This window comes from Colias eurytheme, chromosome 8 (genome assembly GCF_061535395.1).
Source record: "Colias eurytheme isolate Ceu_HAF_F1 chromosome 8, ilColEury1 Martin Lab GWU primary, whole genome shotgun sequence".
Lineage (NCBI taxonomy): Eukaryota > Metazoa > Arthropoda > Insecta > Lepidoptera > Pieridae > Colias > Colias eurytheme.
Window position 1 is genome coordinate 7,843,396 of NC_142987.1, and position 14,575 is coordinate 7,857,970.

At 31.9% G+C, this 14,575-nt stretch overlaps 1 protein-coding gene and 1 long non-coding RNA gene across 2 annotated transcripts in view; one reads left to right on the plus strand and one right to left on the minus strand.

Moving 5' to 3' along the window:
- LOC149906645 (uncharacterized) overlaps positions 1-14,575 on the plus strand; it is a 118,136-nt gene that overhangs the window by 23,712 nt on the left and 79,849 nt on the right. The gene's annotated exons all lie outside the window — the stretch shown is intronic.
- Positions 1-14,575, minus strand: part of LOC149906648 (extracellular serine/threonine protein CG31145) — a 76,063-nt gene that overhangs the window by 11,320 nt on the left and 50,168 nt on the right. Inside the window, exons 4-6 of the mRNA XM_090104808.1 lie at positions 8,339-8,581; positions 5,199-5,323; positions 3,040-3,118 (exon numbers count right to left, since the gene is read on the minus strand). Of these exons, the coding sequence (XP_089960934.1) occupies positions 3,040-3,118; positions 5,199-5,323; positions 8,339-8,581 (447 nt within the window). The remainder of the gene's footprint in view (positions 1-3,039; positions 3,119-5,198; positions 5,324-8,338; positions 8,582-14,575) is intronic.

Here is a 14,575-nt window from a genome sequence, read left to right on the forward strand (position 1 = left end):
TACATATAAATGTAATGAATAAATCTGGCCGACCATAATGACGAACATATTATTATGTCATTGCATCTTGCACATATTCACTTGGGCTACCTGTGTATGTCGCCGGTAAAATAATCAATAGACCAACATTTTCTGCACCTTCTTCTGTGCTAATTGCATCGCATAAATGGATGTAATCTTCAAAACGCAATTTAGCTTGTTTATAGCAATTTGATAGCAATATTGTTGACGCAGTCGACGAAATCGCAACAAATAATTGTCAGAATTTTTACATTTTTATAGAATTTTTTTAATAATTAATCGAACTAAACTTCTTGGTTAGTTTCCCCACCAAAAATACCTTATTAATTTCTGAAAACACGCGTAAACACAAACATTTGAGGAATTTTTATGTAAGTATCTGCTTTTATTGCACTTTTTAATAATTGATTTTAAAATAAATACAAATAATATTTATTCACCCTTTTTAATTTTTTATTATTTTACACATAATACATTTTTGAACGCATGAATGTCAAACATTATTTTCCGTATTTGACAGGATTGACAACTAATGATTGACATGTACGAAAATCAAAATTTTGGGAAAATATTTATTCGTCTAGTTTTTGTTGTTTTTATGATTTATTCTTCTATTCTGGACGGAGACAAATCCAACGAATCTAAAACCATGAAAATTGGTTCAGTAGAACTCGAGTTATAAGTGTTGGAACATACAGACTTTCTTTTATATATATATAGATATATAGATATACCTATTCATGTTTATTATTTAAATTACTAGCTTTCTGCCCGCGGCTTCGCACGCTTTGTCTACAACCTAATAAATGTTATACTAAAACATTCCTCTTCAAACACTCTATTTAAAAAAAACCGTGTAGTTTTAATGATTTATAGCATATTATATAGAGACAAAGAAATTGTATATGTATGTATATAGCGTTGATATTTTTAAATAAACTTAAAAGTTCAAAAACTTGTGAAAGTCCAAGTAGGGAATCATATTAAGTTCTCCGCGTCGAAGTACCTACTTTTGATGAAAGATAGAACACGATCTATATCTAAGTACTGAGATACAATCGATGTATTATCTAATAAACGTGCTTAACAAGTGAGCTTTAGGGTTTAATGAACTTGGGTTCAAGAACTTTTAAAAAACAATACCTACATATAAAATTATATGTAGTAAATATTACTTAGGGCTATTTTAGACGCTTAGAGATTGCTTGAAACAAGTGCATTACCTATATTTGAAAATAATTCGTTACATTTCATTCAAAATTTCATCCAATTCGGTGTTGTTGTTTTAGACAATACCCATGAAAGCGCAACAGACAGAGTACAGACTGACCTTTGCATTTGATTATTGATATATTTGTTTATATTATATTTTTCAACCTTCAACTTTGGATTTGTATTTATCACCTTAATCTATAATTGATTACCGTATTATGTATTTAAATTTGTTTTAAATATTTATGTCCTGTTTTATTCAAATACCTAGTAGTCTATCAAATAGCTAAAAATCTCCATCCATCGATAACACACACATGAACTTAACCTTTAAACTAAGGCACATTTGTTCGACAGCCCTATATTATCGGATACATCCGATAAGAACGATAAACCAATCGGCCGTACAAGAAAGGGTTCCTATCGACTGTCCCGAAATTTATCGTCCCTGTGCGAATATCGTCGGACACCGGCCCACTTGATATGTCGACGGGATAAGCCCACGAGAACATTATTTTTGATATAAATCACTAACTCGTTTGCACCCTAACGACCTGCGTATCGCATATATTTGATCTTCGGTTAAAATCTTCTCGATTTTACAGCCCATATATTATGGAATTTTAATTCAATTGACTGTATTGTACAATACGCGCCAATTGAATTAAACATTTGTATTTGAAGGTATAAGGGAGACAGATTAAAAATAAAATGCTGAAGTTATTGAGCTTTGAAATTTTGCAAGGCTTAATAACTTCAGTATTTAAAATTAAAATAAAAAAAGTTCAAATATTTTGTATCAGCATAAAGTATTAAAGTCTGTGATTAAAGTCCATCATAGGTTTTAAATATCGCTAATACTACACTTTGTTTTGTTTAGAAAATAAATACATTCCACGGTATCGAAATACGATATTCTCTACATTTGGGAGTGGTATTATATTGTTATCGAATAAAATTTGTATTTTTTATTCTGATATCTTTTTTGTCTGTCATATTTCAATAATCTACATTTTGTTTCAAAAAGACGTTGAAATATTTTTATACTTAACTTTCCTGAAGATACTTTACATTTAATCCCATATTATTTCGTTCTTTCAGAATTTTTCAATGTCTTTAGTATTTACTGTTCAGATGTCATTTAGATTCGATTCTAGACTGATGTTTACATTGTATTTGCTCAGTTTTGAATGAGTTTTAAATAAATAAAAGTTCTCTTTGTATATGACTCTTAAAAATATGATCTTGTAGCTAACACGTAGCATTGAACAGTGAACCTCCATCTCCCCATTTGAAAATATAACGTACCTAGTGTTATGTTATTGATATATTGAAAACTATAGTTGAACACATTAAATACTTAAACTAACGGAATGCAGAAATAATCGTGTTACTTATTCTCCGCACAATAGGGTACCCTCGCCTTACACGGTAACAATGGCACAAAAGGAACTTGGGAAAAACTCGCATTTACTTCAATAACACTTGTAGTTGGGAAGAAAGGCGAGCCTCTAAGCCGATCATGCGAGAACATTCCCGAACTTTAGTGAATGGAACCAACGCAGCACTCCACGTGACAACTTTCCGCTAGTCCTTCCCGAACACTCGCTAACACTCCGAACTAACACTTATGCATAGAAAAACGTCCGCGACCGAAGAAGTTTCAAGTCCTGTTTATTGGTTTCATCATTTGTTGGTGCCAGTTTACTCTTATACCAAACAACAAAAAACTGTTTTATAAATATAGAGCTATTATATACTTCCGAAGCTTAATCCACATATAGTTTAATACTATAACAAACTTACCTCATTGGCTTGAATAAAGCTTGTACGCCGTTAGGGTAGTCCATTATGAGCTTCAATTGAGTTCCTCCCTCTTTTTGCTCTGTAACAAAAATATAATTATATAACCATAGCCTCGAGAGATATTTACAATAAGGCTAAGCTTGAAAGTTGTCTAATGAAATTCGACCTAGCAATTGAATAAATTAAACAACAATTAGAACGCAGCTAAAAATAAAGGGTAGTGTACATGATAAGTCGGTTCAACAATGAAATCCATTTAAGTGATTTAAATATTTAAGTCCAATTGGAAGTAAAAGGGCGAGATTGTTGTGCCACTATTGTCCGTCCGACCGCTAACCCCAACTGATTGCGGGACCGTCTTATTTAATATACATAACCTGCCTTAAGCTTTGTAAACGCAGGTGGACCAAGGCTGAACGGGGAATCATTTCAATAATGTATTTATACGCATAGATTAAAATACTCTAATCCGAAATACTCTATAGACGCATTGTTTTTCGGCCTGGCGTCTACCGCCTTTATGCAATGTAAAGGTTTAGACTAAACGAAGTAACTCTTAATATAAGCTCCTGTTGTATTGTATCCTGTTTTATTAATAAATATTTTCAAATATTGATCTTTTGTAGGAAATATATAAACTCTACAATTTAATCTCTGCGTCTGTCAAACATTGTAAATAATCTAAAATATATTAAACTAACACTAGCCGTATCCCCGACCACTGGAATCGGGAAAAGTACCTACAAAATTATTCGGTGCGAAAATCATCTCTCCTTTATAATATGGATTAGAACGGGTAATAATTTACTTATTTCATAAATTATACAACTTAATGATTAAGAATGTACAATGGTAAAGTAAGTCAAAATAATTACAAATGCATAATAGATCGGAACGTACATAAAACAGTTACAGTTTTTATGATATGACATGAAAGTAGGTGCACTTTGTATCGATTTCAATATTGTCAAAGTGGCATTATTTTATTATTAACTTTTATGCTTTTTAAAAGGTCAAAGTCCATTTTTTTATAATTCATAGAAGCCTTATTTACTCGAAGCAACAATCTCAGAATTATAAAATAACGTTTTATCGGCTTTAAATGTAGATTTCATAGTTTAATAAGTAGCGTACAATTACTTATTATAATGTAGGTATAGTTATGTTTCATAATCATTGTATTATATTTAGTTCCGGAGGCACTTGGATATTTGTCACGTAAGTTTTATAATACTGTGGGGAGTTCAACGTTATATGGTCGGAATTGAAGCAAAGTGAGGGCTAAGAATAAATATTTTTATCTTTACTAGCCGAAATATCTAATGAATAAATCAACTTCGATATCATTAGCATAATATTTATTAATATCGCACAGGTATTTGCATGTCGAAATCCAGTCCGATACAAGGTAGGCGATATTTAGAATTCTGTCTCAAGAACGGTGTTTTATGATACAATTTGAATTAATTGTAATATTATAAACAACTTGTTTCTGCTACGGTGGTGTAGTTTTGCAATTTTGTATTAAGTATTTAGGACCGATCGTTATACGCCTATATAATTTAAAGGTACACATTATTATTATATTAGAAGACCTATATTAATACAGCTTTGTTTAATATCTGTATCTCGTTAATATAATAAGAGAAATTTGTTGTTCGCTGAATGATTTATTGACAAATGTCAATGCGGAGTAAACATAAAAAACAGTGTTAAATGTGGTGTTAAAAGATAGCTTTTACATGCGACCGATCAAGTTTTAAGAACGTATTTAATAAAATATTCCGTTCATATATTTTTCCCAAAATCGAATGCTATCAAGAATTTAGCTTTTATTGATGTGTTTTTTTCCTTGTACAAATACCTAGAAAACTTTAGCAAAATAATGCACGCATACGCACAGTGGCATTAGTCAATTCACGTTATCTCTTGACAACCGCTTATTTTGTTCTTAATACCTATTATTTCCTTGTGTCATTGTTGGTATAATTTTTGATCTGTAAAATATGTTGTATGCCTTTAAAAATATACTACATAATAAAAAAAATGTAAATGGATAAAATTTTTATGAGCGCGTTGGACTGCCTACATAGGTAGATGGAAAATGTCCAGGCAAGGGAATCATCGGAAGTAATGATAAAAAATAAGTTAATACAAACCAGCATGTAAAATTGGTGAAGTTGCCATATCCTTGAGAACCTCCTCCACTAAAGGCTCGCCCTCTTCATACAACTCGTGTTGCGCTATTTTCAGTTGAAACTTTTCCAAGTTTGATGCGTTCACGCTGTAGAAAAAAAACAGGATTAAATTATTTCATAAGCATTTCCCTTTAAGGTGGACTTTCGACCACCGCGGCTCCGGCGTCACTAACGCAGCGACAGTGACGCGGCGACAGAGCGATAGTATTATACAGTACGGAAATGTATGATGGAACGTTCGAGCGGAGCGCCACTGTCGCAGCGACAGTGTCGCCGCGTCAGTGACGCGCGGCTGTAGCGGCCGTGCAATGCTCGCGCAAGCACTGTCGCGTGGCAGGCTGCGAAAGCACGTTGTTTTTAGGTTATTATCTAGTTATTTTCGAGAGAATATCTAAAAAATGGAAGTTAGTAACATATTTATGGATGAGCAAGACGAGGCACTAATAAATTTAGTGTCTCAACATGCATTTTTGTAAATTGGGTCTGCTGGGCTTCGCTCCATACTATAGTAGTAACGAAGCAAAATATCATCATCCTCTTCTTCTTCTAATAATATTTTTTTAATTGATCAGTTCATTCCTACTGTACCGCACAATCGTCAGGTATGGACTTAATTACTGTGACTGACGCCGGAGTCGCGCTGCTCGGAAGCCAATCTGCGTCTAAGCCGCTGCGACAGTGACGCAGCGGCTTAGACGCTGCGGCCGTAGCGATAGAGCCGCGCTGGTCGGAAGTCCACCTTTAGTAAAACAGGATTAAATTATTTCATAAGCATTTCCCTTTAGTTCAGGATTAACATACAAGTATCTATATCATCATCTGTGACCATGTTTAGAATACGACGTGAAATGATGTTTTATTTCTACTTAGAATATAACCACATCATCTCAAACTACGAAGCTTTATTAGAAAACTTGCTATTTATGATCGACTATAAAACTTCATCTATAACTTTTTAAAAGTACCCGATCGTAAAGTACACAAAGAGAGAGGGAAATCAAATAGCATTCGAACACTAATACTACGTGTTCTCGTCGCTTAAAGTCTGCGCCCTGTAAATACAGTTTGAAATTGTTATCACACATTCTTAACCTGATCGTTAATGTCGAGATTTACATGGAAGATTTTCCGGCGTGTTGGTTTTGGCTGCGTGGAACACATAAGTGGACGTGATTCGCCTGCTAGACATGGCCCACACTCCAGGCGACGTCGCGCGGGACAGTATGGAATACTAAGGAGCCTACCGTCCTACGTGTACCGCTCTCAATTTGTGGCATGCTCCGATAACCTGCATTTAGAAATCAAGCCGACACCTGCTATAAAATTTATTGACTCTCTTTTTGGTGCGAATTGTATTCAAATCTAATGGGAATTCAGCACTGGCACCGTTTTGCAGGACATTTACAATTCTGCATATAGCCACAATATAGCTGATGAATAGTGCATAGCTTTCTACTACTTAACTCTTGTAGCATAATACTGTTATATTATTATATCAATTGTTATTATTACAACTAATATGCAGTAGCAAGATAAATTACTTATCGGTCAAGTCTATCGAGGACTTGCTTTGAGAATGATATTATGATTATAGGTTACGATGTAGGTATCTTTCGATATACCCTGATATTTATTCGATAGATAAATCTATAATGTAAAATATTTTATTCGTATTCGATACTGTACAAATAATCTCAACTGTACAAATTTGCGGCCTTGTCGCATTATCGCATGTGTACAGCATGAAAACAAATAATTTCACGCAAAATCTTCTTTGCATTAAACAAAATATCTTTGAAAATAAGCCCATCTCATTTCACATTCTTACGACTCATCATTTGCGGTAATGTATCGCAAAGAATAATTCCCAAATTATAGCAACCCTTTACAAACGATACATATAATGAGTTGCGCCATCATATCTAGAGAGGCGTTTGAGGAAGCCTCCTGCATTCATTCCATTTAGTTTTATTGTCGAAGACCCCGCGCCTATCTCGGCAGGGCACCGTAACAGGATTTTTAAATAAGATTCCTCGCAAAGCTTGTGAAATTTGCTTTACAAGATAAAAAAGGTCGCCTTTCTGTTACATATAGAATGATCCCATCGTATAAGTATGATATTATGATCCGTTTTTATAGTAGTATCAAAAAGGAATCCGTCCAAAATGTATAAGTGTAAAGATGGAAGAATAAAGGAGCATGTTATGTTAAAGTTTTTCATTTCTTGTAGCGTTCCTGCGAGATTTGGTCTGCCTATATTTACTTAAGTGAAATTACGTCAACGTGTGGCGGCCAACCTGTTTGGTTTTAATGCATAGTTCAGCACTTGCCGGATTATTCGTAGAGGATAAAAGAGCCCTGCCAGCTTTCGGGATGAACATTACTAGCTAATGTTTATGTGGATAAATGCTGAAAATTACAAGTGCATTATGTTATCACTGATTTCCTATTAGTGATCATATTTCTTAAATTATTAAAATTGTATTGCGATGTTCAATAATTGCTAACGAGTTTTAACTAATTTTAAAAAGTTAAATTTATAATTGACAGAATCACGTAATATTTGGCAGAATATTAATTTTTTCCAAGTTTAATTGCAGTTATAACGAAGTCGCTAACAATTTAATTCGGCAACTCGACGAGTGCTACATAAATCGTACTTGTGGATGTCAGCTGTCGGCAACTTCGAAAATTTTCCTTGTAATGTCCTTTTCCCGTCGTTTTTCGCGAAGCAATTTTAATTAATATTTCTTAACGGTCTTTAAGCGCCAGCGCAAAAGACATAGTTTATAATAATAACGCATTTGTAACGCAATATACTTATTTTGAGTCGCAGTTAATAGCATCTTGCTCTTTTAAAGATTATGAAAGTTAGTTATGAGTATTTTGGGAATACCATCCTCAAGTCCATTTAATAAGAGAGTAATAAAGATAACTTATTTGCATATTATTATTCAGCGACAGTCAATCTTAAACTGCTATACTATTAAGGTTTGTAATTATAATATTTTCTGTGTATTCGCATATTTTGTGTCATACAAAAGATAGTTCTATTTTTATAGGGCTAAATAAAAGTACACCTTCATTTAAAAGTACCTTACCTAGGTTCTAGATCCTCCATTTCACCAATGGTCGGATTTTCTGGTCGGAGCACATTCAAGTCTTTATTTGGCGGTATTACCACGGGGTTATCTTCGTATTTCCCTTGGAGTTGCATAGCCAGTATCCTCTGAAGGTCTTCGAAGCGATCTGCTGGTGCCGTCGGAGTTCTCGGTTCAGCTTCCACACCACTTATTTCACTTGGAGCTGACTGGTCGAACTCTCGAGATGAATTACTTCCATTACTGTTGACAAATTGATTGATTAACTATTTTTTTTATAAATAACAAGATGTACCGAGTATGTTTGTAAGTAAATGAGATAGTAAATAGGGTAGGTAAATAATGAGGTTTGAAAGTGGCGTAATGACAGATAGGACTAAAATAGAAGATAAATAGATAATGTACAGAAAAAATATTTGTTAAAACATTTTACTAAAAACATTTGAATGTGCGGAACCTTACGTAAAATAATTCCGAAAGGGGGTTGCTATGGAGAGAGCAATTGATAACTAAGAACAAAAAACTTCAACTGATTTAATTAGTCTTAAATATTCAAGAGCCCGTATTTTGATGACCTTCAGTCGGTTATTGTTATGGCTATTGATGAAAGGATCGAAAGGATTGATACTTGAAGGGATAATTTAAATCATTTTCACGAAGCAATTGGAAAATTTACATTGTCTCCTCCACCCACAGTGAAAATTAGTTAAAGAGTATTATTAAGAGCCTATAGTTTACATAAATTGTGGTTAATATTACTTGAGTTGTCTAACCGCCAATTTAAACTGTTACTTGTGGAAAAGAGTTACGAAGAATTAATGTTGAAGAGTGAAAGCGATGGATGCGGTTTATTTTCAACTTTTTATTTTAGTGATTCAACTTATTTTTATTATATTCATAAAATTATTTTATATCATAACATTATGTAACAAGGATAAACATATTATTTAAATAAATTGACAGGAATGGTAGAGAGGAAGGAAAAACAGATTTTTACAACATTTAAAATAAGGTTTATTTATAAGCCTCTGAATAATTAAATCCTATTTAAAGTTTGTTTAATGATTGTTAATTTATGCGTAATAATATCTACCTATGAGCTATTTTATACAACGGTTAAGTCCCCTCTCCATGTATATAATTGATCAGTTTATCTATGAAAAGGTTATCCAGTCTTTAATAACTACTCTCTTTCCTTTCCCGCGATTATGACCAGGTCCTTAAGGTTAAAACGTTTGAAAGGGCAAACTTAATAAATAAATTGTATTTATGGGTTGTAAATTGTAGAGTTGAGGGTTTATTAATTTATTAATGTTGCGTCAATGTTAGGAACACTTATGAGAAGGTTGTAGATGATAAATACATACGCGACTGCAGACAGCAACTTAAAATTATTACCTACTAACTCAAAGTTTATGTCTTCATAATTATTACTCGAAGTGCTCTTACTCGAGCTTTGAAAGTAATAAGCGTGTTTAAAATATGGTGAATTTAAGACCCCAGACAGTGTAGATTTCTTTTTCGTTCGACAAAGATAAAATGTATATGTGGGAGGTTTTGAAATGATATTTTTGGAAACAATTAGTTCTCTATTTAATAAATAGTTTGTTCGCGAGAAAATTAATTATTTTTATCATTATATAAGAGTTTCCGTTTTGTTTAAGAAGAGCTATAAAGATATCTATTGAATATCTTGACATGAATATCTTAATCTCGACACAAAAATCACACGTCTATCTTCGACAATCAATACCTAGCTGCTTCAATAAAATAGATTTTATATGTTATCAATACATTAACAAACGAAATATTCATTAATTTATTTCTTCTATACTGGTCACAATATGCTTTATCAATAAAGAAGTAAGTTGTGCCTTCGCTGAAAGTTCAGAATTAATTACGATTGAAACACAGTTATGAGTTATTCCCGAATGAGTTCCAGGTATACGTGCGTCAATTGATATGCATCATTAATATAAATTGCTATTCAAGACCAATATTAAATGAATTTTATATGCACGTATTTGTAAGGAAATACGATAGGTAAATATTTCCACGTACAATTGCATTAAATATCTTACGCAAGAGCATAATAGTGCGAGTTAACTATTTTTTGTAGAGGCCTTTGTCAGCAACCTAGTTTTGCGTTTTTACAAATATACGATTATGTTGGCATGAACAGCGTTATCTACAAGTATGAATATTAATGTAGCACTCATTATATGCTAAGGTCCTACGCCCTTTAATCGCTAACGGTTATCATTTCATTTTATCTTACTTTGGTACTACTGATATTATGATACAAATTGATATTAAGCTCTAGTGTTGATAAAATTTTATTTTAACATTTTCTATACGTCTGTCGACACTTTCAGTGATAGTCATAATCAAGTTATAGTAAAAATGAGCGTGTGTGCCGAGCACACGTGTCAGAAGTGAAACTTCTTTGTCAAGATTTATAGATACCAAAATCGTCGCCTTACTCTATTAAATTCGTACTTTACAATACATACTCCTGCACAATAACACGAATACACGTTTTATCGTTCACAAAATCAATGAACTAACGTTTTCATTTATTCAAAAGCTCGCGTCAGCTTTTGCTACTCGCTGAAAAATATTTTTCACATAATTAAATTAACTTTCGCTTTAATGCCTCACTTGTTTACGCCTAAGTGGTTGTTTGCAAATGTCCTCAGCTTTGTGTTCATGTTGTAAACGGTGACAGCTTTTGTTTGTAGAACAATGCATTAATTAATTTGTCATCGCATCGGCTGGATAAATATTTAAAAGTAAACGTAATATGAGTTTGCCACTCCATTACTTTTATATCGCTAACAATAGCTAGAAGTAATAAAGCATTTAAAATCACGCTATTGTCGTTAAATTAAGTTTTATTAGAGGGATTTAATTTTACTTCAGAACTTTGCACTATAATATTTGTCATTCGTTTTTCATTTTTATTTTTCAGTTCGTAAAAGATAATCATAGTCATAACTCATAAGTAGAGCAGCTAATCTCAAATATGTAAGTTATATGCTAATGAATTTGTCTAGCCCTACACTTTTTTATAATTTTTAATATACCTAATATTTGCACGACTCTGGCAGATATTAGAAAATATTTAATTAATTATAAGATAAAATGATTCCTTTTGAAGAAATATTTAATAACATAAATGATAAACATGGTTTACAGTCTCACATTACTTGGCCTTACCTGGATACTGAGTAAAATTATTAATCAATAAAACCTCTTGAGGTATGTGAGCAAATAGAAAATCGCCGCAGATTGCTTTCAAAGGTAAACATTAGTGTCGTTGTAGCAAATATTGAGACACGTCCAATATCGTATTACATTTCATTTTCTATAAAATTACAAATAACTCATGTTTTATAGTAAACATTTTAATATTATTTTTAACTCGATTTCCGCCCGCGGCTTCGCCCGCGTTATCAAAGGAAAACCCGCATAGTTCCCGTTCCCGTGGGGTTTCCGGGATAAAACCTATCCTATGTGTTAATCCAAGTTACCCTCTATATGTGTGCTAAATTTCATTGTAATCGGTTCAGTAGTTTTTACGTGAAAGAGTAACAAACATCCATACATCCATACATCCATACTTACAAACTTTCGCCTTTATAGGTAATAGTAGTAGGAAAATTCCATATATCTCAGATTAATTAATGTATGTTTCAAATCTGGTAGAAATGGCTTTCTTGCCACTTTGGCTTGTAAATATTCAGAGAAATCATTACTATTTGATCCCTACTATAAATTATAACGATACTATTACGATTTATGATAGCCGATGCATCGATATATCACAATGACCTTGGTCTTAGCTTATCCAATTAATTAAAAATACTTGTAATATAGTGAACGTACCGATTATAAACATTCTTGATAAAGAAACTTCATTTGACATAATATGATGCTAATTTTAAGTCCTTGTTGTTTGAATAAAGTTTGAATACAAATCATATTTTGATTTATTAATTATTTTGCAAGACAAAAATCAATATTAAAAAAAATCATATCCATTATAAATTTATAAATATATGCATAATGTTGCATAAATCCATACTAATATTATAAATGCGAAAGTAACTCTGTCTGTCTGTCTGTTACTCAATCACGCCTTAACTACTGAACCAATTTGCATGAAATTTGGTATAGAGATATTTTTATACCCGAGAAAGGACATAAAGTAGGAAGCTGAACTGTTTGTAAAATTTCTAATGTTATTGCGAAGACGGAGACATTAAGAATGTATGTAGAGCTATGTAAGTCACATCATACAGATCCAGTACAACGCTTTTTTGGGGACTAATGGGTAAATTTTATTATTGTGGTGAAGTGCTCAGAGTGTTCGCTCATACATTTATTTTACATTTAGTTTGTAAACATTGCTCTTTTTCTTTTAATTAATAAAAAAATGTATAAATAAATATTTTACCTGCTACAAATGGACCTATGTAAACTTACATGGACTGGAGCAGTATAAGAATAAAAGAGAATTTTATTACGGCCAATGTAAGTACCGTATTTAACAACAGAGAGACATCAAATCTCCCCTTATACATACTTTATAGTAAAATGTTATGACACTGATGCAGAGTTTTTATTTATATCAATGGAGTTTATTTTCACAATAAGATATATGAGATAAATAAGTTTGCATTTTAAAATGTAAAATCTTATTTGATTGGCCAAATTCAAGTATCAACGAAAAAATATGTGTTAAATATTGACATCAGAATTTTTAAATACCTAATTTGATGCTTTAGAATTAATATATATGTCATATATTAATTCTATATACATAGAAATGAATCTGCTACGTTCTCTTTAATCAATAACACATTACCCACAACATTACCTGTACCGTGATGCGATCTTTATGCGAAATAACTTTAGCGACGAGTAAATAAATAAAATATTTTAAGAATAACACATTGCAACACATTCTTATACCTAAACAAGATTGCTCAAGAAAAATCAGGTTTTACCTTCAAAATACGTTGGTTTAGAAAAATGTATAAAAAATCAAATACATATAAATAAAATGAAGCATATAATATTTTTATATGCGTACCTTTTCCCGCTCAACATATATCGCTATCTACAGATAAGAGTATCGAAAACATGTTATATTGGGTTTATGATAATTTTCGATAGTGATGAGTGTAGAGACCAAAATTACAATCATTATCTCTGCCGAATTTTAGGAAATATTTTTTTGATTAATCAAGACTAAAATTAGTTTTAGTTTTATTTAAATAGTATCAGTAACTATTATTTTTGCGTTGCGTTTTGGGAACCAAAGAAGTAATCAACTAAAAGAGAAAAAGGGAAGGGAAAATATTCATAATAAAAACTTTATATCCGACAACTACTTAACACTCCTTAATGAATTGTAAAGTTACAAGTAGAATATTAATTAACGATATGTTTGTTTTTGCATGAGTGTTGCCTGTTATATAAATGAATGGGTTGCTCTATTTTACTTTAAAATAGATTTTTTTTATTATAACTGAAATCGTATTTATTAAATTTAGTAAATGGGTACCATGAGTCAAAAGATATCGTCAGGATATCTATTCAAAAATGAAAATTAAATTTTTGAGTTTAGAGCCAAAAAATCAAAGATTTGAAAAATTAAATAAATATTGTGAATGTTGAGTAAATGAAATGAACCTAACACTATGATAAGGAATCACCCGGCTGTACACAGTTCAATTTAATATTATATGTAACTAGCGGTCCGCCCCGGCTTCGCCCGTGGTACATACATATTTACGTTTTCTCTACATAAAAATCATCCTCGTACTTCAAGGAATATAATAAAAAAAGAATTATCGAAATCGGTTCAGCCGTTCTCGAGTTATGCGCTTACCAACACATTTAGCGATTCATTTTTATATATAAGATGTAGAATACTTCTGAACAGCTGTTTGTTCTAGTGATATCAATTAGATATTATTGTAGCTAATATACAATAGTATATCATGAATGTAACCCAAAAAATTAAAGCAAACAAACTTTGTGTGACGCATGTTATATTCAGAATCTTTATAATATTTTCTTTAGGGAAATTCCAAAAATAATTAATAACATTTTTACTGTTTTGAATCAAGTCATATTACTGGCTCTACATTATTTAAAAATTTATTTAAAGTTGTTGCTGTCACTATCGAAGCAAATCATATAAAATGCCATTATAGTGTAATTTAG